The 24,356-nt window shown below is 39.6% G+C and overlaps 2 protein-coding genes across 9 annotated transcripts in view; both read right to left on the bottom strand.

Moving 5' to 3' along the window:
- Positions 1 to 1,416: 1,416 nt before the first annotated feature.
- LOC114464360 (uncharacterized) lies at positions 1,417 to 8,502 on the bottom strand. 3 transcript variants are annotated; one of them, XM_028448458.1, is made up of 3 exons: positions 8,246 to 8,502; positions 4,040 to 8,016; positions 1,417 to 1,578 (listed from the first exon to the last, which is right to left on the bottom strand). In XM_028448458.1, the coding sequence occupies exons 2-3, from the start codon at positions 7,841 to 7,843 to the stop codon at positions 1,531 to 1,533; spliced, it is 3,852 nt and encodes a 1,283-aa protein (XP_028304259.1). In that variant the 5' UTR covers positions 7,844 to 8,016; positions 8,246 to 8,502; the 3' UTR covers positions 1,417 to 1,530. The 3 variants fall into 3 exon arrangements, 2 of the variants coding, with proteins under 2 accessions (XP_028304259.1, XP_028304258.1); XR_003674186.1 differs by having other exon boundaries at positions 1,545 to 1,578; positions 1,808 to 8,016; XM_028448457.1 differs by lacking the exon at positions 1,417 to 1,578 and having other exon boundaries at positions 1,779 to 8,016.
- An 8,161-nt stretch (positions 8,503 to 16,663) lies between these two features.
- Positions 16,664 to 24,356, bottom strand: part of megf11 (multiple EGF-like-domains 11) — a 173,109-nt gene continuing 165,416 nt past the window's right edge. For all 6 annotated transcript variants that reach the window (XM_028449412.1, XM_028449413.1, XM_028449414.1 and 3 more), the window contains 3 exons: positions 23,841 to 23,885; positions 20,408 to 20,614; positions 16,664 to 17,745 (listed from right to left, as the gene is read on the bottom strand). In XM_028449412.1, the coding sequence (XP_028305213.1) occupies positions 17,570 to 17,745; positions 20,408 to 20,614; positions 23,841 to 23,885 (428 nt within the window). In that variant the 3' untranslated portion in view covers positions 16,664 to 17,569. The remainder of the gene's footprint in view (positions 17,746 to 20,407; positions 20,615 to 23,840; positions 23,886 to 24,356) is intronic.

Here is a 24,356-nt window from a genome sequence, read left to right as displayed (position 1 = left end):
TAATGATACGATGTTAAATGTAAAACATGAAGATCATTGAGCAGTTTTTGTTTTTATTTTGTACACATTATGGTGATTGTCAAACTGATTCAGCTAGTCTGTCTGTCAGAGCACTTAGTAACATGTAAAATGTAAAACTAAAGATTCAGATTTATTTATTTTAAAATAAACTTTTTTTAAAAAAAAATAGATGTGATTCCTACAAGTTTGTTGCAGCCAGGAAATTTGTGTTCATCCCAAATCATTTGCCAATGGTTCTCAATCTCGAGGTCAGGACTCCATTTGGGGTCACGAGACACACTTCACCAAAGTTGTCATATTTCAACCTATTTTCATCACTTTTTCTTGCCATATTTTTGCTCCTTTTAATGCATTTTTGCTACATTACTCCCATTACTACTACTTTCTTCCTTTTCTGCACATTTTTCTCACTTTAAAGACATTTTCACCACTTTTCCACCTAATGTTGCAGATGTTGACCCATAGACACAACCAGGAAAAAGGCACAGCAGAGGATGTACTTCCTGTGTCAGCTGAGGAAGTTCAACCTGCCCCAAGAGCTGCTGATCATGTTCTACGCCTCCATCATTCAGTCTGTTCTGTGCACCTCCATCACTGTCTGGTTTGGATCTACAACCAAACTAGACAGACACAGACTACAAAGGATAATCAGGACTGCAGAAAAGATCATCGGTGTCGATCTGCCTTCCATCCAAGACTTATACCTGTCCAGGGTCAGGAAACGGGCACGTAGCATCACGGCAGACCCCTCACACCCTGCACACAACCTGTTCAGATCACAGTACGCAAAAACAACCCGCCATAAAAACAGTTTCTTCCCCCAGGCTGTAACTCTGATCAACGCTAAACAGTCAAAGAGTGTCTGACCTGTTTCTGTGAAATGACCATGGAACTAAACATAACAACCCTGGAACAATCTGTCACTGAGAATGTTCATGTACATAATATTTAATTTAAATGTTCACCTGCACTACTCATCAATGCACTACTGCACTATTATCTTATTATTATTATATTTTATTATTATTTATCTTTTTATTATTATTATTATTATTATTATTATTATTATTATTTTATTTAGTTTTGCACATTCTAGTCTAACTACTGTTTATATTTATTATTATTATTTCTAGTTGATTGTTTTTATTTAATGTTTACACTATTAGAGAGAGCACAGTTCACCAAGTCCAAATTCCTCGTGTGTATAACATACATTCTTGGTCAATAAAGTTGATTCTGATTCTGATTATTGTCACTTTTAACCTCTTTTCACCATATTTTGGCCAATTGAACCACATCCACAATTTGTCATGCTCATTATTTGCCAGGTTAAATTGTTCCAATATCGACACTTTGAACTCTTTTTTACCACTTTTTTTGACAATTTTTGGCCACTCTAATGTTAACTTTAAACCCATTTCACCATCTTCTGCCATCAGCTAAGTGTTTCTTAACTCAGCTTAGACAGCGAGCTTAACATAAAAGAAATGGCCCCAGAAACGACAGGACTCAGGGTGTCTTTATGTCCGTAGACCATCTCTTAATTATTTTGTAAAACTGCAAAACAGATAAAATACACATTACTATTTGCATATGTGTAAAAATATCAAATAAAAGAGTGTATAACTTATTATACATTAGTACTATTACATAACACAAATAGCACGGGTTCACTTAGCTTAGACTCACTCCACAGGAAAAAACGATTTATGCAGAAATTACATAAATAAACTTTTACAACCAATAATAAACTACTGCACAACATTTCACATCATTGATAACTTACAGATTATGTCTTGCCACGGATAACTCAGGAAAAGTTCACAGAGAGGAGCGTTTTTGCATGTGAAGTCCTCCAGTGCTGCTCTTAAAATGGCGTCATAAGCCTGCTGCTTACAGGTAGTGGCCAACAGGCGGCAGCACCACAAACAAAAAACAATACCAACGAAGAAACCAGGAAAGGCAAAGCCATTAACCAAACAGTGGCCTCTCAAGGACAAACAGAGAACCACACATTTTAAATAAATGAACTCAGGAACCTAAAAATACATAAATGTGCCAAAATATGAGGGACAGAATACTCCCCGTCTGACATCTAGATGTCACCCATAAACTAATGGCAATGAAATACTTATTTACTCTAAGCATTATCCTTAGGCACCAACAGAACAACCTCACTTATGGGTCGGAGATAACATCTGTGTTCACCCTTACGGAAAATCTTAACCTCTACTTTTCGAACACGACCATCAGCACTGGGGAATGTTTTCGATATCAGTCCAAGTGGCCAGTTATTCCTGTGTTCGAGGGATTCCTTCAGCAGAACTACATCCCCTGTTTGTAAATTGGGTGTAACTGCTTTCCACTTGCGGCGGTGCTGAAGTCCTGTGATGTATTCCTTTTGCCAACGGCTCCAGAAGGTGTTGGCTAGGTGCTGTACACGCCTCCACTGTGCCCTAAACAAGTCACGGCTTTCAAACTGACCTGGTGGTACTGGTGGAGTGCTGACTTTCTGCGTAAGTAACATTGCAGGGGTAAGAATGGCTGGGTTCTCCGGATCTGTGGAAACTGTTGTGAGTGGTCGTGCATTTACTATAGCAGTCACTTCAGCCATTAACGTCACCAGTGTTTCATGTGTGAGTTTTCCATTTTTGTCTTTCAGGAGCATAGCATCCAGGATTTTGCGTGTGACCCCTATCATTCGTTCCCAAGAGCCTGCCATATGAGATGCATGCGGCGGATTAAAGTGCCACTTACAGCCAGTGTCTTTGAGAAAGTTGTCGATTTTGTTGTCGTGGCTGCCCTGTTTGTTAATCTGTAGTTCTTTGCAGGCGCTTACAAAGTTTGTTCCACAATCTGATCTGAGGAGTTTAGCAGCACCCCTGATAGCAAAAAAACGACGCAGTGCATTTATGAATGATGATGTGTCCATTGATTCAATAACTTCAATGTGTATGGCACGTGTACTCATACAAGTGAATATGACGGCCCACCTTTTTGCATCTGCTTGACCTCCTCGTGTTTTTCTGACTGAGACGGGCCACGGACCAAATACATCAAGGCCTACATGAGTGAAAGGAGGGTCTGTGGACAACCTGTCCTCTGGTAGGTCAGCCATGATCTGCTCTTGTTGTTTGCCTCTGAGTCTTCGGCATGTGACACATTTGAATATTACACTGCTTATTGTTCTTTTGCCTCCAACAATCCAAAAACCTCCAGCTCTGATAGCCCCTTCTGTGAAATGCCTGCCTTGATGGTGCACCTTTTCATGAAAATGTCTTATTATGAGCTGGGCCAGGTGGTGTTTACTCGGGATGAGAATGGGGTTTGTTTCATCTGACAGTAACTGCGCTCTTTTTAGGCGCCCACCGACTCTCAGAATGCCATTAGTGTCAATGAATGGGTTCAGTTTGCTGAGTGGGCTTGAGTTTTTTAGAGGAGCTCCCTGTTCTATTTGTTTTATTTCTTCTCTGTAAAGCTCTCTTTGGACACTGCAAATGACTGTGATTTTTGCTTGGTTGAGTTGGTTTTCACTTAAATGCTCACTGCATTTGTGCCAGCCGTAACATGTGCTTTCAGTACTGTTCTTGAATGACTGGGCTGTGTGTTTGAGTTTAGCAATGGCTCCAAGTAACACATTCCAACTTGAAAACCTTTCAAATCTTGCGCTACCTAGCTTGCCTTTTGACAGAATAGTGGCACAGGTAGTAACCTCAGGACGCAGTTCACTATCAGTCTCTGGGTGTATAAGTTCAAATGCCTGTGCCTCTATTTGACTCTGCTTTGAATCAATGAGGAAAGCAGGTCCGCTGAGCCATGCGGAGTTAAAGAGCTGCTCAGCGGGTAGTGCGCGTGTGGCGTGATCAGCTGGATTTAGATGAGTGGGCACGTATTTCCACTGGTGAGGTTGGGTGAAACGTCTGATGCGCTCTACTCTATTGTGGACATACACGTAAAAGCGTCTCTTTTTGTTTGAGATGTAACCAAGCACTACTTTTGAGTCTGTGAAAAAGCTCACCTGATCAACTATGATATCTAGTTCCTCCAGAACCAGTTCTGCGACCTCGACAGCCAGCACCGCTGCACAGAGTTCAAGCCTTGGTATGGTGATGTCCGGTTTAGGAGCGAGTCGTGCTTTGCCGAGAAGAAAGCCCACTTCACTGTGTCCTTCTGTGTTTGAGAGTTTGAGATAGGCGACGGCACCCACAGCTTTAATGGAGGCATCGCAGAAGACAATGATCTCTTTTCTTTCAGCTGCAGACATTGGTATTGAGGTGTACATTCTGGGAATTTCAAGCTGTTGTAGGTGTTTCAGAGAGTCCTTCCACTGCCGCCACTGCTCTAACTTGTCTTTAGGCAGTTCAGTGTCCCATTCGTTAATGTTAGTGGAAATGTCTCTTAGTATGGTTCGACCTTCTACAATGACTGGGACAGCAAAACCGAGGGGGTCGTACACACTATTAATGACTGAAAGTACTCCCCTTTTGGTGAATGGTTTATCATTTACTGTTACCTGAAACTTGAACAGGTCTGTGGCGAGGTCCCAACCCAAGCCTAGGCTGCGCTGCATGGGAGGGGATGTCTGACCAAGCTCAAGGCCCTGTGTGGCTGCTGCAAGGTCCTCAGCTGGGAAGGCACTGGTGATTTCAGGACAGTTTGATGAGATTTTGTGCAGGCGTATGTTACACTGTGCTAGCATTTTCTGAGCTCTACAAAGTACATCCACTGCCTCATCTGCTGAAGGGAACGATTTCAGTCCATCGTCAACATAATAGTGACGTTCAATGAACTCCCTTGCTTTACTGCCAAATTCAGCTTCCCCTTCCATGGCTGTTTTCTTAAGCCCATAGATAGCGATTGATGGGGATGGGCAGTTTCCAAAAACGTGTACTCGCATCCTGAACTCCATTACTTCTCCATCCAGATCATGATTTTTGAACCACAGAAAGCGCAGATAGTCGCGATGGTCCTCCCTGACCAAAAAGTTGTAAAACATTTGCTCTACATCTGCCATGACTGCATATGGATCAGACCGGAAGCGTAGCAGAACTCCCACAAGACTGTTGTTGAGATCTGGCCCTTTTAGCAGCACATCATTGAGAGAGATATTATCACATTGTGCGCTTGAGTCAAAGACCACCCTAATCTTGCCTGGCTTTTGGGGGTGGTAAACACCAAAACTAGGGAGATACCAGCATTCTTGGTCAGGCGAGAGAGGAGGGGCTGGTTCAGCATGGCCTTTGTTAAAGATTTTCTCCATAAAGTCAACATAATGCTCTCTCATTTCAGGTTTTCTTTTCAGTGTTTTGCGGAGTGACATTAAACGAGTGAAAGCTTGTTCCCTGTTGTTGGGCAGACGCTGCCTGGGGGAGCGAAATGGGAGAGGAGCTACCCAATTATTTGCCTCATCTTTGATTAGTTCTTTTTGCATAATGTCCAAGAATAAAGCATCCTCCTCAGAAAGTGCTACTTTATCATCATCTGTTGTTTGTTGGAAAAGCTGTGCGCCTAGTTCATTTTGGGGTGTATGAAGAATGGGACACGTTTCTGCGTATTTCTCTTTGATGTGGATTGTACTCATACAGGGAGTGAAGAAGCTGGAACGACCATTGCTCAGAATATTGGTCGTGAATGAGTTCACACTAGGTCTATGAGCCCCTGATAAGCAAATATCTCCCACGACTACCCACCCCAGGTCAAGGTGTTGGGCATAAGGTGCATTGTTGGGGCCGTTTACCTGACTGCGGACCTTATGGGCTTGAATGATATCTCTCCCGAGGAGGAGAAGAATGTCTGCTTTTGGGTCCAGTGGAGGAATCTGCGATGCAATCTGGTGAAGATGAGGATGAGCAGCTGCTGCCTCAGGAGTGGGTATCTCGTTTCTGTTATCTGGAATCTGATCACATTCCATTAGTGTGGGCAGCAACATGGATACTTTTCCATTAACGTTCTCAATAACAAAGTCATTAGCTCTGCGCCCCCTTGTGTCCGATATTCCAGCACATGTTCTCATAGTGTATGGGAGAATACCACCTTGCACATTAAACATGTCAAAGAAGGCTGATCGAGCTAGAGATGAATTGCTTTGATCATCTAACATAACGTACATTCTCCTTTTCTTTTCAGGGGAAGTGCGAGGGTACACATTGACAAGGCATATCTTGGAGCACGATTTACCTTGTAGGCCTGGACCACATATTTCTGTGCAGCTGGCTGTAGTGACAGGGTTTTGAGGGTCAGCCTCCCCGCCGTGGCTCTGTGGAGGAGGGTCAGAGTCTCTAAAAGTCCACGGCGGTGGACCCGCGTGCATGGCAGACACATGTGAGTCACTATTGCACTCTGAGCACTGTATGACAGCTTTACAGTCTTTAGCTCTGTGACTCGTGGATGAAACACATTTATAACATATAAAGTGTTCTTTAAGCAAACTCTTTCTTTCATCTAATGTTTTCATTCTAAACCCTCTGCATCTGGCAAGTGCGTGTGGCTTATGGTGAATGGGACATTGCTTCTCTGGGTTGAGAGTAGTTGTTTTAATGTTGCTACTCGCTTGACCTATCTCTGTTTTATTCACTGCCACAGGAACTCTGTTTGTTCGTCTGATTTGTCTAAATAGAGTTTTGTCAACGTATGGAGCTACTGTGTTAGAGCTGTGTAACATGAAACTGGGATCTGTTTTCATTTCAGCATGGTCATTCACAAACTGTACAAAGTATGAGAATGGGGGATAGAATGCACCGTGGTCTCTTTTGTATTTTGTCCCTTGTTTTACCCATGACTCTTGTAAACTGTATGGGAGCTTCTCAACTATCGGATTTATCCCTCTTGGAGTGTCAAGAAAGCTAAGGCCTGGCAAATAACTTTCTTTTTGTGCATACTCTAACTCGAGCAAAAGATCTGCAAGCTGCTGCAATAAGTGAATGTCTTTATGGGATATTTTTGGAAAAAACTCTAAACGTTGGAACAGTGATGTTTCGATTACCTCAGGGGAGCCGTAACTCTTATCTAGACGTTGCCAGAGGCGCTGAAGTCCAGCCTCTGGGTTATTCACGTGGACCGCCCTGATCCTCAGAGCGTGTTGAAGTGACTCCCCGCCGAGCCACTTGGTGAGTAGGTCGAGCTCTTCACTGGCTTTGAAGTTGAGCCCTTGAGTAGCGTTGTGAAACATGGATTTCCAGGATAGGTAAGACTCTGGCCTGTTGTCGAAAACGGTGATCCCCGCTGTCAGCAAATCGCGGCGTGCTAAATAGGCCGATAGTTCTGATAGTTCTGTTTGTGGGGTAGGTAAAGGTCTGCGTTGAGATGAAGTACCTGCTCTGGTGTGCTTTTCTGGATACCTTGGCTGCCCCGTGTCCATGTAGCGCTTGTGAGTGTCGTTTTGATGAGACACTGGCCTGGTTTCATTCTTTTCTTCTTCTTCTAGAAGTCCCTGGTCGTCATTGAAATGAGTGTTAACAAAGTCTTGTGCACGTCTCATGGAAGGAGGTGTCTTCACAGGAATGCTAATATCTGCAAGGTCTACAGCACTGTGTGCAGCCTCATCAGCTGCCGCCTCCAGGACTTGAGCCGCTGCGAGCGCTGCTTCAGCCTCACCCTCAACCTTCAGAGCGTTTAGTGTTGCCTCAATGCGTGCCTTCTCGACCTCCATGTCTATTTGGCGTTTGGCGTACTGAGCTCTGGTGCGGGCAGCTTCTGCGTCTGCTCGTGCTTTTGCTGCAGTTTGACTGGTGATTGAACGGTGTGAACTGCGTGAAGTGCGTGACCGGCACTCCGACCTGGTTTCATGCTGGGAGGAGGGAGGGGAGTCTCTCGATTGTGACATCTTAAAAGCAGAGTATCTTGACGTGTAGATAATCTTTTTACTCTTCTGCCATCAGCTAAGTGTTTCTTAACTCAGCTTAGACAGCGAGCTTAACATAAAAGAAATGGCCCCAGAAACGACAGGACTCAGGGTGTCTTTATGTCCGTAGACCATCTCTTAATTATTTTGTAAAACTGCAAAACAGATAAAATACACATTACTATTTGCATATGTGTAAAAATATCAAATAAAAGAGTGTATAACTTATTATACATTAGTACTATTACATAACACAAATAGCACGGGTTCACTTAGCTTAGACTCACTCCACAGGAAAAAACGATTTATGCAGAAATTACATAAATAAACTTTTACAACCAATAATAAACTACTGCACAACATTTCACATCATTGATAACTTACAGATTATGTCTTGCCACGGATAACTCAGGAAAAGTTCACAGAGAGGAGCGTTTTTGCATGTGAAGTCCTCCAGTGCTGCTCTTAAAATGGCGTCATAAGCCTGCTGCTTACAGGTAGTGGCCAACAGGCGGCAGCACCACAAACAAAAAACAATACCAACGAAGAAACCAGGAAAGGCAAAGCCATTAACCAAACAGTGGCCTCTCAAGGACAAACAGAGAACCACACATTTTAAATAAATGAACTCAGGAACCTAAAAATACATAAATGTGCCAAAATATGAGGGACAGAATACACCACATTTTCCACCATTTTTTGTCACAGATTGATGATAATTCTAAATGCTGACATTAATGTTGATAATATGGCACATTTTTGTGGCCTCCGCTGTGATAGAAGTTGCCCTTTTTTGACATCTATTTTAACAACCAAATTTGTACGTGAATAAGTCAAGTTCACATTTTGTTGTTTTTAGGCAGGCTTAAAAGCAGCTTTATGTGACTTACCTTTTACTTACCAATTCAAACATAGCAACATTTCTATCAGTGAAGGTTGCCCTTGGTTCAGGTCATGCTTGTTCTCACATTGAAAAGGTAAACCATTCACTAACCAGGTCCATGATTATTTTTATTAAGCTATTCATTTAATTCAATTTACACATTTGAAGGAAGTGCACAAGATGGACGCTAAACATGTCGATAAGTGAAATCGCACTGATCAGCTGATTGGTCACTGTTTAAAAAGTCAGAATTTTTAGCTCGTGTGCAGCATTAGCTTTAGCAGCATTAGCTTTAGCAGCTAACTCAGCATTTCTGCCTTGAAGACCAATACCACGTCTCCGCAAAAAATATTTCAAGGAATCAACGCTCCAAAGGTAAAAATAATCTAAATCTCTGTCAGACTCATGAGCCAAGGCCAGTTTATCCCTCTTGACCTTTGATCTCATGTGCAAGAACTGAACATGAGCAAGAGATTGTGAAAAGGCTTTTATTGTCATGAACGTACTGTGAAATGTAAATGTAAGTATTTTAAAACTGACTTCTTGTGAAACAGTACAGATATGGAAAAGTAAAGAAACTAGTTTGAGGGAATGTAGGACAATCTGTTCCATGGCTTGAAATGAACATTTAATCCAGACTGGCCCATAAAAGCAAAGGAGACGTGCCTGGACCAGCTCTCTGAGGCTGGAACAAGATGCATTTTATATATACTCTTTACTCTCAGTTTGACATCTAACTTCAAAGAAGTCTGCCTTCTTGTTGTTTTCATCTTTCTGCGATGTCAGAGAAATCTGTGAGGAATTCTTTTGAAATCCAGCCATGGAATCTGATTTTTTTCAAGTTAAAACATGGACGTCTGGACTGTAGCGCAGGTGCGTCGCGGGGGATGCGACACCCGCACTTTAATGAAAACTGAAATTCATCCCTCTCACTTTTTACAGAGGGATTGAGTATTGGTCCAGTTAGATTGATTGAATGGTGATCAAGCCAATCACAGCCAGCCATTTGACGAAGCTGCTGTTCAGAGAAAGTTAACAAAGAATTAACAGCAATAAGTAAAGTGACTAAAAATGAGTAACATTTGGCCAAAAAAATGGTTCAAAAGTGGCAAGAAAAGAGACTAAAATGGGCCTAAAGCAGACAAGAGTGGCATGAAAATGACAAAAAAGAGGAAACAGGTGGTAATAATGGCACAAAGCAGCTTAAATGAGCAAAATGTGGCAAACAATAGTGAAAAAGGGCAAAATGTAGGAAAAACAAGTGTTATTTACTGGGCAAATGAAAGCTTATTTGAATGAAAAGTGGCAAAAAAAAATAAATAAAAATTAAAGAATCGAGAAAAATTGGATAAAGTGTCAAAAAGAACTTGCAAAAATGGACATTAATTAGGAAAAAGGGAATATTTATTGGCAAAAGGAGAGCTAAAATCTGAAAAAACAAGCTTTAATGAGCAAAAAGTGGCAAACAATAGTGTAAAAAGGCAAAAATGTAGGGAAAAAAAGGAAACAAGTGGTATTTATTGGGCAAAAGTTAGCTGACTGGGATGAAAAGTGGCCAAAAAATGTAATAAAAGGTAAAAAGTGGATAAATGTCATAAATAACTTGCAAAAATGACCAAAAAAAACATTTTATTTATTGACAGAAGGTACAGTAGCTAAAGCCAATCTGCCCCCCACCTCTGGAACTCTCTCCCACCTGACATCAAAAACATTGACTCTGACCATCTTGAAATCACGTCTCAAAACCACCTGTTTAAACACTCACTCACTTCTATTTTTTTATGTAAAACTGCTAAAAACCTTTTAAGTCTCAAATTTTTATGTTTTATATTGTTATATTTTTAACTCCACTTGTAAGGTGTTCTTGAGTTTTTTGAAAGGCGGCCATAAATAAAATGGATTATTATTATTATTAAAGTTTGAAAAAAGTGTTTTTTGAAAAGGGGCAAAATGGCCAAAGAAAAAGGCAAAAAATAAATAAATAAAGGGGTGTTTTAAGGTTTTCTGGGGGAATAATAATTAAAATGAAGACATAAAAAGCCACATGTTGAGTATCACTGACTTAATAACAGCTTTACCAGTGTGACCTGGTCTCTTTATCCCTCTGTCTGATGTCTGATGTTCCCACTTGGATTGGGCCCATTAGCTTTGTGACTTACTGGCTGTATTTGGTCCCAGTGGGGCATCACTCTGGGCTTGTTGGCCGCGGTTTGGTGGGGGGGATGGGGGGGGGGGTGACCATCATTTGTGTGCTCTTCTTCCTACCACTGAGGATAAATCAAGACTCCTCCAGAGCAGTTTCCTGGCTCACTGTAAATTCACCCTGTGCAAAGGCATGATGCTTATGATGCTTCGTCCAGTAATATTATAGTTGCTGACTCAGCGTGTGATATGATGACTCACTGTAGTTAAACATGGTCTATGTTTCAACAACTGTTTATTTTTCAGGCCTAAAGTGTGACTGAACACACTTCAAGCAATATTTATTTTGTTGTGCAGATAAAAAAATCACATGCATGAAGTCAACAGTTAATAATTAAGAGAAATGAATAAACGATGTTAAGATGAGGTTTCGTTTTTTCAGACAAGAAAGACATTTTTGTCTCCCGACATATTTCCATTGTCACCTGCCAGTCTTCATCAGAGGAGTTCTGCTCATCACCTTTGATGCTTTTTAATTTCAAAAAGAACTTGCTGGAATTATTACGCATAAGTCAAGGAAACATCAAAGCAGTCAGCAGACGCCCCTGAAGAAGACTGGCAGTAGAAATATGTCAGGAGATCAAAGTAAATTTCCTGAAAAACAGTTGTCTGAATAAATGAAACCATAACATATTAAGCAAACATTCACAAAGATATGAATAGATGAATATAATACGCCTTTTGAATGTAGTGATCATTTTGATGCCGTAGCACTGCATCATGTGATAATTCAACTGATCAGTTATACTCAGTGACGTGCCGTCAGGGTAGGCAAGGTAGGCAGTGCCTACCCAAGGGTGAATTGATATTTTGATTATTTGTTTTAATAATATATATATATTTTTTTTTAATTATCATATATTTATAAATTTTTTTATTTTTCCATTTCCAATAGCCTACAGCACCTATAAGTTTGAAAGTGTCCGCATTTTGTGAGTTTCATAGCCCAAAGTACTAAACAGCGCTATTTCCTGGAACAGCTGCAAAGTCTTTTTTTTTTTCACTCGGCTGTAAGGCAGAGGGAGGCCACGCCCCCTCCCAAAGGCACGTTGCTGCTCTGCCTCCGTTCCCATTGCGTGTTTTTACGTGTTTGCGCATGCGCAGTCAGGTCCCCAAGATGACAACCATTTACGTGCAAAGGCAGTGTAGAGAGCTGCCTTTGCACGTAACCGCGCTATGCTAAATGCTATACATAAGTTCACAGTACATTAGTGAATTGATATCATGTGAGCGCTGCTGCTACGTTCTCTAGCTAATGGGCGGGATAGCACTACAGTCATGATGACAGCGCTAGAGACAATAGAGAAACTTTGTTTTGAGGAAAAACAACAGCTTTTAAAAGATGGAGACCAACATCTGAGTTACCAGAGCTTCAGCTAAGGTAAGGTCAGAACATGTTTCATACTTTTCACAGTGAATGGAACAAAAGGAAGGATTGGCTTTGTGGATGCTCCTCACTGAGGCTGTTCTGAGGAGTTGTTGTTGTTGTCATTTTCTCTGTGTTTCTGTGTTTCCAACACAAACAATGGATGTGCTGTCGTGTCATGAGATATATCTTGTTGGGTTTTTTCTTTCTTATTTTGAATTTTATATTTTGATAAGTGCATTGAGATGACTTTGTTAGAAATTGTTTTATACAAATAAAATTGATTTGAATTGAATTAACACTTGACAGCAGAAACATATGAAATTGTCTTTGGTGGTCTCGATTTGCCTACCCAACCCTAGTGGTCACGGCATGTCACTGGTTATACTGTTCACTTTGTCTGAGAGTTGCTCAGTTTTTATGATAAAGTTGAGAGATGTGCACAGTTTTGTCAAAAGTATTTTAAAAAGATGATTCTATTGGCAAAGAGTTAAAGATAGGTGTCAGTAACCTGGTGGTATATATATTATATTCAACGCCTGTGCAGTTCTAAATTATGCACTATGTGTCAGTTATTTTGTTCTGACCTTTCCTTCTGTTATAAAAGTACTTGAAACATCTGTGGTTTTTAAACCCAATGACCTGCTATAACGTTCCGGTGGGGACTTGATGCAGACATGTTAACAGAAGGCCAAAAATGGTCCAAAAGTGGCAAAAACGTGGCAAGAAAAGAGTGAAAAGTGACTAAAATGAGCCAAAAACAGTCAAAGGTGGTCAAAAAATGGGCAAATAAAGAGGAACCATGTGGTATTTAATGGCAAAGGGTAGCTTTAATGAGCAAAAATGGGGCAAACAATAGTGAAAAAGGGCAAAAATGTGGAACAAAAAGAGGCAAAATGTAGGCTAAAAAGGAAACAATTGGTATTTATTTGGCAGAAGGTAGCTTATTTGGATGAAAAGTGGCCAAAATAGTTAAAAGGACAATGTGTCAAAAAGAACTTGCAAAAATGGACGAAAATAGATAAAAAAGGGATATTTATTGGCAAAACAACTTTTCGAAAAGGGGCAAAAATTGTCAAAAACATTGCATGAAAAGAGTAAAAATTTACTAAAATGGGCCAAAAACAGTCACAAGAGCAAAAAATGGGCAAATAAAGAGGAACCAGGTGGTATGTAGGCTTAAAATGAGTAAAATGTGGCAATAAAAGGGCAAAAAAGTAAAACAAAAAGAGGCAAAATTTAGGGAAAAAATGAAACAAGTGGTATTTATTGGGTAAAACTTCTCTTATTTGGATGAAAATTGGCCAAAATATTTAAGAAAGGACAAAAATTTGATAAATGTCAAAAATGGACAAAAAAATTGGAAAAAAGGGATATTTATTGGTAAAAGGTAGCTAAAGTTTTTGAAAAGGGGCAAAAATAGGACAAAGAAATCAGGTGAAAAGGGATTAAAGTTTCCCCCTTTTGAGGTTTTCTGTGGGAATAATAATTAAGGATTTCATCAACTACCGTATGTTGAAGCCTCAGTAACATAATTATCTGTTACCCAATTTATCAACCTGAACAAAACAAGTGTTCTGATGGCAAAATCTATGTTTAATGTGAAATGTATAAACCAAAACAACAACCAGGAGGAATAAACCTTCCTCAGGAAAGAAACAGTCAGATTATGAGTCGCTGTCACCAACACTGTCCAGCATGAATGGATCGCTGTCTGAGGATCGATTGTCAATAATGTTATTGCTTCTGCAGAGATTGAGATGACACTCGCACAGTGAAGAATCGGGTTTCAATAAAAGGAAAAAGTTAATTAGCCTGATACAAACATAAAATACTTTATAAATTGACTTTCTACATACAAATGTTCTTAATAAATACAGCACAGTGTATTTGTGAGTCATACGTTGGTCGGAGAGGATAAATTCTTTTTTTACAGGTGAGAGAGAACATTTTAATACAGCTCACACAATGACACTGATAATCTCACAAGAAGATAAATTGTGTTATCTACATCAGTGGGTTTCCATTATCTCGTCATGCTCGTCTTTTTTCATTGAGTCACAATTATTTTACTTAAAAAAAAAAAAACACACACACACATTGTGAAAAATAAAAGTAATAAATGCAAAACAAAAGGTCAAAGCAAACCCTTTGCAGAACTCAAGTGTTTAAAAATATAAACCGAGACATTTGCAAAAAGAAAAAAAGACACTTCAACTAAATGTTTTCATCAGTGTGAGGAAAGAGCACAACTATGGGGCCATTATTGTAACAAAACTATTATAAACAGTAATGGCCCCATACCAAACCCCTGGTGCTGAGGCCATGTCAGAAAATGCATCAACACAGGTGACCTGAATAAATGTCCTGATGCATTATTACACTCTTATTCGACTGAAACTTTGAAACTCCTGCAGACTGTGACCTTTAAGCTGGAAAAAAACCAGAGCGTTGGCCTCAGATCAATAATTTGAAGATCATTAGCTTGAAAACAAGATGTAAAAGTTTAAAATTACTGCTCGAAAGTTAGTTTTTAATCTCCACTGTAAAACTGTGGGATGTGGAACCCACAGATGAATATATAGACATGTTTTTACTTTACTATTACAGTGATTTCTTGTGTTTCTTTGCCAGACGAGGAGGACAGTGGTTCACATGGGACCAGTTTTGTTCTAGTTTGTTCCTTGTATCCCCTGTGACATCACATCACTCCGTCAGACATTTTAATTTGATGTTTTGCCGCAACTTCCAGTGCGTGAAAACACCAGAAATGTGTTGCAAAGTCACTTTTGTGTATTTTTGGGGGCAAACACATGAAATCACGGTGAGAATGAAGTAAAAACACTTAATCACCAAAGTATTTGCATTTCCTGAAGAAAATGCAAGTGAGTAAGCAGGTGTTGGCCTGCAGCATTAAACACTGCATTAGCATTGGCCTAGCATTTGCTTAGCATTAGTCTAGCATTTGCTTAGCAATAACATTAGCTAGCATTAACATTTTAAGGAGCAGGCTGACAAATATCCAATGCAAAAGAAAATTAGGAGTCTGGGTTGAATAATCTGGAAGTTATGGCACTTTGTTCGCTAAGTTTTTTAGGTAAAATTTTGACCTGCTCAAATCCAACAATGGGATCGAAGCTGAAAAGTCACTGCAGTTGAACGTCTGTGGGTCAAAAACAGTTGAAGACGAAGAAAAGTTGAAGATTTCAGTTGAAAGACAACAGACAGCTGAATATTTTAAAAGTTGAAATGTGGAGAAAGAGTGACTGAATAGCTGAAGTTCAAAGTTGAGGAAATCTTTAAACGCTGAAATTCCCAATCCAAATGATTCATTTTGAATGAATTTTTGAAATAAATGAAAATACACCCTAACCTTGTACAAACCGCGTCCACCACACACAGACACACAAGTTAAAACAGCTTCTCTCTGACAGGGAATGTTTAGCTGTTATTTTTATTACTCAGTATATTTTTCTTTGGTGCGACTGTGATTATAATTTTTAACTAAAGATAAACATTATAAAACCATACGTGGAGTTTGCAGTTGGCGGGGGGGCATTGCCCCCTTAGTGGTCAAAAGTTTTCATTACAGTTTTCCCAATTTTTAACATAACTTATACAATATACGAATATTTTAAGTGCCAAAAAATACAGTGACTAGGAAATAATAAAAATGGCAAAATAATATTCAAAGGTTCACGAAATAAAACCAAGTAAAAAAGTTTTAAAGAACCAGCAGCTGATGACATTTGACCCTCCTGCTTCTCGTAGAAGCTGAGTGCTTTGTTTACAACATGGCGGACACCGTGGCTGCTCCGTAGACTCACTAGTCTGTCGTTTGTAGTGATGCACTGCCAAAAAAAGCCAACTGGAACCGAGGACGAGCAAACCCTGCGCCCAGAGTCTATAGATATAAAGCGGTGGATTGTTGTGATCTTCTACTCGCCCGCAGACCCTGCGACAAAATCGCCATCCAACGACCACGGGAGCACAAAGACAATCAGCGAATGCGGACTGCGGAGTAACACTGTGAGATACTTTTAATGCTATAATCTACGTTGTTGGACTTTTAATCCGTATGGATCCTTTTATTTTCTCCTACCTGTTGTTTAACTTAGTGATTCACAACTGACAGCAAGTCTTTCTCTTCATGTTAAAATGTATCTCTCATATTAAAGCACATGTACCGAGTATTGTATGATATATCATGTAGAACATCATCAATAATAACACTGCTTACTTTGAGCAACTTTACTCTCTCCTTCTTTGAGTTACAGTGAGGGCTGAACATTTTCTTATTTTTGCTGCCCCCCTCCCCCCCCCCCCCCCCCCCCCCCCCCCGCCCCCCCGCCAAGAATCTCATCTATGTATAAAACCCCATATTTTTTATGCTTTTATTTGTTAATTTTCTTCTCTCCCTACCCCAAAGGGTACACGTCTATGGGACCCATCCCACAATTTCAACAATGTCAATAAGAGTGTTTACACTGGAGATTTAACAAACCTTCGAGCTGCAATTTCAACCTTTTACATTTTTTTTTTGAGCATATGATCTTTGATCTATGATCCTACACTGTGTCTATATCTGATAAAACATTCTTGTCCCAGCAGCTTTAAGTAGATGAGCTCTCATACTCTTAACTTTCACTTTAGACTCAATGTTTATTTTATTTATTTTACTTTCCCCCCCCACTACTTCACTTCAAACAGATGATCATACTACTTTATATTAACAGAAGTGATCTGCTGTACACAGTGAATCCTCATCAACTCAAATATTTTTACATTTCAAGTCATTGCTTGTGGTCCAAGCAGCTGAAAATTACTCTGGTAATAATGGTATAATACATCATAATAATAACACTTCACTGCTGATAAATAGTGAAAAGATATCGAGGGCTTAAAAAAAAGGACGTCCTCGTAAATATACTGCACACCCAGTCCACGTAGACGCTTCCAGCTCTGATTGGTACCTTTGTGTTTCACTTCAGGAGGTCCGATGTTGTTGTGTGATCAGTTATACACGTAAATAAACGGGGTAAATAGTCGCTGGTGTGTGGTAATCTCTTTCCTGCCCTTCCCATTGAGAGGAGTGTGGGAGCGTTGCGAGTGTCGTAGAGATCAGGACCCTGGAGAGCGGCGGCTGTTACTACATCTCAGTATCTATAGAACACACACATGGGCAAAGGAAGGGCCGTGTTGAGTGTTTTCCAGATGCCAGCGTGGTATCAAGGCCCAAAGGAGGGGTTCTTTTCCTTTAGAGAAGGGAGCTGGGGCTTTCTGGGGGTGGTGGGGGTGTGTGTGTAGGGCTGTGACGCATGGGCAGTATGTCATAGTGGCTGGAGATGTGGGTGTTACGGGGCAGGTCGTAGGGGCTCTGGGAGAAGCCGGTGGCCATTCCATTGGGTCCCTGTAGGACACTCACTGTGGGCTCTGAGGGGGTTTGGGGAAATAGGAAGAAATGGGAGACGTGCATGAGAAAGCGAATAAAGTTACAAAGACAAAGATTATAAGTGAGGATCAAAGAAAAAGGACAGATACATGCAACACAAGAAGTTTAAATCTCCTTGTTAAGGCTTTAATGAGTCAAAGGATGGAACAGAAGCTGCAGGACCCGCTGAGCTCCACACACTAGGGCAGACATGGGCAACTGGCGGCCCGGGGGCCACGTGTGGCCCTCAGTCTAGTTTTTTGTGGCCACCAAAACAAATCGCCAAAAATTGTAATTCAAGAATTGGAAGGAATATGAATCTCAACATAAAATACAAAGGGGCGGATTCACAAAAGGTTTAGTGAAATTAAAACGTGAGCAAACGTCACTCCAGGTGCTAATAAGGAGTACAAAACCCAGCGCGTCAGAATGTGCCCTCATTCCATTTAGCACATTTCCCTCTAATGAATATGCATAGTAGGCGGATCTTCCAGGGAGAGCAAAAATATGGGAGGAGGAAATACAAATAAATGAATGCAGGGGACGCAATGTGATTCATGAAATCTGGAACTGTTTGAGGTGATTGTTTTAGTACGGAAAAATAGTACAACTGAGAAGCAGGTGCAGATACACACGCAGTTGACAGAAAACACAGCGGAGATGGAAAAAAGGCTCCAGTTGTGTGTGTGTGTGTCTCCATGTTTTGACCGTCAAAGTCTTGTGTCGTGTTGATGTCAGGCCAGAATCAGCAGATCAGATGTGTAATTTACGCATGATCAATTATGGCACAATGGTGACATATGAGAGTGTGCATGACACAGCGCTGCTCAGACCTGCTGGATGATGGTCAGTAGATCGTCTTCAAATAATGCAGACTGATTGACAGACTGTGTAGCTGTATTACATCAGATCAATGGTAGATCAATAGGACGGTTTCTGTCCAAATCTGCCTATTTTGCATACACTAATCAGAGCAAAGTTACAGGACCAGATGGAGCACCCACATTAATTATTTGTGCAGCAGACAGAGAAGTCCATCTGCCTCCAATTTAACTTCCTCAAATGTCAGTGTGCTTGTGCGCACCGACGTTTCCACATTAAACGAGCAAAACGCTCATTTAAATAGGGGCGGTCTGCACCAGTTCTGCACATGCACTAATCATTGCTGCAATCCTAATGAATTCCCAGCAAGTGAGGAAACTGCGTCACTAAAGGATTTAGGGAAGCAACTGAATTACCACCCTTTATTTCAGATCTTTGTGAATCTGCCCCAAAGTGTTATGTTTTTGGCCATATGTGCCTGTTTTTGTCTCCCTCTTGTGGCTCTTTGTTTTTCTTTTAGGCTTGGTCCTGGTGGGGCGTGGACTCCGAGCAGGCACACCTGGTCCCAATTACTCATCACTGCAATACAAAAGCCTCAGACTCACCTCCACTCATCGTTGGATTGTTTCGTCTATGCTGCGGTACTTCTGCTCTAGAGATATCCTGAAGTCTATGCCTTTTGTCAAGTTTTATTTTGGATTCTGGACTTTTATTCCTCTAGTACCCGAGCCTGCTCTGGAGCCACTCCCAGGATCAAGCCAAGCCAAGAGGACACTTTTTGTTAAATGAATTCACGTCGACCCACACTTTGGGTGTTGTGTTTGTTTATGGGTCCAACTTAACAACCCTAACACCAAAGTACACAAATGCACAAGATACACAAAAGCTCAAAAAAAATCCCAAAATGACTCATAAAACATAAATTTACAACAAAGACAGACACAACAACCGCTTAAACAAAAGAAACTACTGAAAAACACAGAAAACGACAACGCATTACAGTATAGCTCCAAAGACACACAAACTGTCAACAAAATTACACAAAATGACAGGAAAATACAGAAAATGACCACAAAAGTACAGAAAGTGACAGAAAAATATACAAAATTAGATTACACCAAGAACACAAAAAACCCATACAAAATAACTCTCAAAAATACACAAAATGACTCATAAATCATAAAATGACAACAAAAACAAACACAACAACCACTTAAACAAACCAAATGACTAGAAAAACACAAAAAACAACAACACATTAAAGAATAGCTCAAGACACACAGACTGTCAACAAAATTACACAAAATGACAGGAAAATACAGAAATACAACAAAATACAGAAAATGAAAAGATATATGTCAGAAAAATGAAGAGGGTTTTACATGTTAGCAAACACTTCAGAATAAGCTGCCTACCAAAATAACATTTTATTCTGAATATATTGCATTTATCTCTGATAACAATGGGCAACTGTTTACAGATCGTAGATGTTTGCAGTTTAGCTTGAATTAACAACCACAAATTAGTTTATTTACCAATGTAAGGAGGGCCTAGTGTCACATGATGAGATTTGTACGTTGATTAGCCATAACAACATAAATACAGAAAACAACAACAAAAATGCAGAAAATTACACAAAAAAATAACAAAAACACACAACATGACTGAAAACTTACATCAAAACCACAAAGACAAAAAACTGAAGACAAAACCTTTTTTTTCCTCCGGTGTTAACATGAATATTGATCATGTGACCCTCAGATCAGATACAATCACATGTTTGTGGCCCCCGCTGTGATAGAGTCGCCCATCCCTGCCCTAGGGCAACAACAACAGACTCACCAACATCATAGACATTCCTGCTCACACTGCCCAGGAGGGTGGCAGTGCCCCCAAAGGGCACCTCACGATGGGAGGGGGATTTCATCTCCACATAGCTGTTCTCTGTGTGCTTGCAGGCCATCCCTGGGGGGTCTCTAATGGTGGAGTATGGATTCTCACTACTCAGGGAGCACGAGCTGCTGCTGCAAATGGAGCCTTTGATGTAATCTGTAATAAACAGACAAAAGACAATAAAAGACATAATAAGAACCAGACGTGGACAGAGTACTGATAATTCATACTCAAGTAAAAAGTAGCTTAATTAAACAATACTCATAGTAAAAGTTACTAGTTAGTTTCACCCCCCCACGTTTATTTTTGGTAATAAATCTTACCACGGTTCCCGTGCATACAGTAAACATCTCATGTATAAACTTAAAATTAAATATTGCACAATTGGAACTTAATTTATTTTCCACAAAGGCATCTGTATAAAATAAAAGGTTTGTCAAAATGTAAAATTCTTTTAAAAAATAAATGAACACCAATAAATTAAAATCAAAATTAAAAAAATAAATGCCCAGGCTCCAAGTATAGTTACATTTATGAACTCTGAAACTGAGAAAATAACCTCCTTCAATGCTGTTTTGGCGCTGTGCATTACCTTTAATCTGATTGGTCGGCTATGCTGTGATGCATTTGATTGTTTTCTGTTTATTTCATGTTTTGTAGTTTCACAATGTTTGTTGATCATCAAATCAAAACCAGAATCAGAGAATCAGAAAAAACTGAGGGGTAATTAGAAAGGCAAAGAGTGGCATATTAAAAAAACAACACTAATAATAATAATAATAATTGTACACACAGAAAACAAGGAGCCAGACTACACAAAGAGGTTGTACGGTAAACTGAATGATAAGGTGCAAATGAATGAATGTGTAAATGAAAGATAAGGTGCAATGATGGCCATAAGAGTGTCAAATGCTTATGTTTAAGTTCAAAATATTAAAAATAATGATAATAATTAATACAAAAAAACATAAAAGTATGTATGCATATGTAAAGCTCAGTAACAGTTGGGTGTAGAAATGTAAATAATTACTTATTTTAAAATGTACTTAAGTAAAATGACTGATTCATAAATACAGTCAAAAAAATACAAGTACCTATAAAAGCAACTCAATTACAGTAACGTGAGTACTTGTAATCCATTACTTTCACCTCTGATTAGAACTCAGTGACTGTCTATTAATGCTGCATTTTGAAAATGAACCTCTGAAATTTAACCTGTTAAACCAGCAGAAAGTGAGAAAATCACAATGACATTAATTGTGATTCTGAATAGATGGACTTCTTTAGTCTTTGTCAGGTGAACGATGGTGAGATGTAGGATTCATGGTCTCATCAGTCTGATACGAGGTCTCATTAGAGACTGCAGCAAAGCTCCTTCAGACCTCCCTTTACACCCTTCGCTCTCTCACTTTACTTTACCTCACCTTACCCACTGCTGCACGGTTGGAGAGACAAAGGTCACGTTTACATGGGAGCTTTAATTCAGAATAAAAGTTAAATCCTTTTTAAACTGAGCTTGTAAACACTTAATTCTGAATGCAAATTTAATTCTGAATTAAACTTAAATCTGTTTTAGGTGGCTGGTTTATTCCGATTTTAAGCCTGAATTAAATAATTCCTCTATTTTGTAAATGTTTAATTCCACTTTAACTTAATTCCAGTCATTCTGAGCATGCTCGTCCAGTTGCGATGACGCGCTGGTGACAACATAATTCAAGATGGCGGCCCGGACTAGGGCCGAGACTATTTATATAATAAGAGCCTTATGAGGAAAAAAAAAAAAAAAATATATATATATATATATATATATATATATATAGTATATCAGGGTTATCGCGGATCCTGAAAAAGCCTTATAAGGCATTAAATTCATGAATATAAAAATAAGGCCTAAATTGTCATAAAAATGTCTCAAATTAATGTTTCAAAAGTTTTACATTTGAACACACAACAAGTATGATTTTATGATTAATTAGTCTCACATTTCAAAATAAATGGTAACATTTGTTTAAAAAAAAAAAAAAAAAAAAAAAAAAAAATATATATATATATATATATATATATATATATATATATAAACAACATGGGGAATGTAAATTTTAGGAAAATTGTCTGTCCAACAAAGATTTTTCTTAATGGTTTTAATTTTTTGTATTTTTGTTGATTTATATATTTCTGGCTATTTTTTTCATCATCTTGTGTTTTTGAAGTGATATTGATTATTTTAGTCTGTTTTTTTGTGTATTTTACTGTCATTTTGTGTGTTTACTTTGAGGATATCTGCACTAGACAATGACCTAACCCTATGTACTGTAGCTGATGTGTCATTTTTTCCCCCATTTATGTTTACTGGGAAGTTGGTCTTACATTTTATTTCAAATGGCAATAAAAAGTCTTGAATTTAATTTGCTAAAGCTGTAAGTACCCGATGCATATATATGAAATATTGTGTATTGATATAAGGAAAAGAGTGGATGGACGGAAGCGTGCGGACATTCACAGACTTATTACATACGCACGAACATCAGCAAACGCGAAGACGGAGTAAACACTTCCTCGTACTGCATGTGCAGGCTGTACTATCATCAAGTTAATCATTGTACTGGTTGTTAGAGCTACTATCTTTACTAGGGAGCAAATATTGAATCCTGGTTATTGTTTTCCATAGTTTTACTGAGCTGTATTTACCGGTGATTAGTTCTTATCTCCTTCTCCTGCTCCGCGGACCAAAGTGAAACCATACGTTATTGCTGAGCTGCTTCAAAACTACAATCAAAATAAAAGTGAAAACAGTTCCTTTTACAGGTATGTGGTCTTCTATGTTGTAGCCAAAAATAAAAGGTTTGTAGTGTGTTTTTCCCGATAGACGTGAATACGCCACGTTTACCTCCTGTCCAATCAGAGCCTTCCCAACCCCCAGACCTAAAGCAGAAATTAAATAAAGTCGAATAAACCTGTTTTCCATGTAAACCTCAATTAGGAATGACTATTTCCATGTAAACACGAAGCAGAACACTTTAATTCGGAATAAAAAACATCATGTAACCGTGGCCAAAGTGTCGTAGGAGGCACCGAGCCACAAAGAGCCATTTCCACCGGAATAAAACGTCAGCCCACCACAAAGCAGTCCTAGTGCAGAGAACGTCCACATAAATCACAGTGACAATATGCATGTGGGATTTAAGGGTCAGATGAACAGAAGCTTCCGAGGGGGAAAAGACCCTGATGGGAATTTTAATGCTTGGATTTGATCATTTTAAAGTTGGTGAAGCAGAGTATGCTTGTGAGCACACACATGCACGTACGCACGCACGCACACGTGCACACACACACACGCACACGTGCACACACGCACGCACGCACACACTATTCTATAATTTACCTTTTCGGGAGCCTCTTTGTGTCTGTGCCTCACTTTGCTGGACATCTGTAAAAAATGTTAAGATTCTAAATGGTTAATACATCATAATGTCTGAGATGTTGCTGATAACTTCAGCTGATGGCTGCTTTTATATCTTCCAAAAATCAGTCATTTATTTCAGACTAAATACTGTATATAGTTTAACAAGAGCCCTCGCAAACCTCTGCCAAGCACCAAATATTGTCTTTGCCAGATATTCACAGTTTTTTAGCAATGTTTTTGTTGAAAAATCCTGATAAAAAACACAGTTCAGACCCAACCTGTAAAAAACTCAGTGCTGTTGTCTGCTGTGGTCTGCTGTGGTCTGCTGTGGTCTACTGTGGTCTACTGTGGTCTACTGTGGTCTGCTGTGGTCTGCTGTGGTCTACTGTGGTCTGCTGTGGTCTGCTGTGGTCTGCTGTGGTCTGCTGTGGTCTACTGTGGTCTACTGTGGTCTGCTGTGGTCTACTGTGGTCTACTGTGGTCTGCTGTGGTCTA

The sequence above is a fragment of the Gouania willdenowi genome, chromosome 6 (assembly GCF_900634775.1).
Source record: "Gouania willdenowi chromosome 6, fGouWil2.1, whole genome shotgun sequence".
NCBI lineage: Eukaryota > Metazoa > Chordata > Actinopteri > Blenniiformes > Gobiesocidae > Gouania > Gouania willdenowi.
The sequence above is the reverse complement of the archived record's forward strand: the minus strand, read 5'-3'. Positions and strand labels throughout refer to the sequence as shown.

Bases quoted from the DNA above. Each gene is read 5' to 3' on its own strand.
- LOC114464360 (XM_028448457.1), bottom strand. From the start codon at position 7,843: ATGTCACAATCGAGAGACTCCCCTCCCTCCTCCCAGCATGAAACCAGG.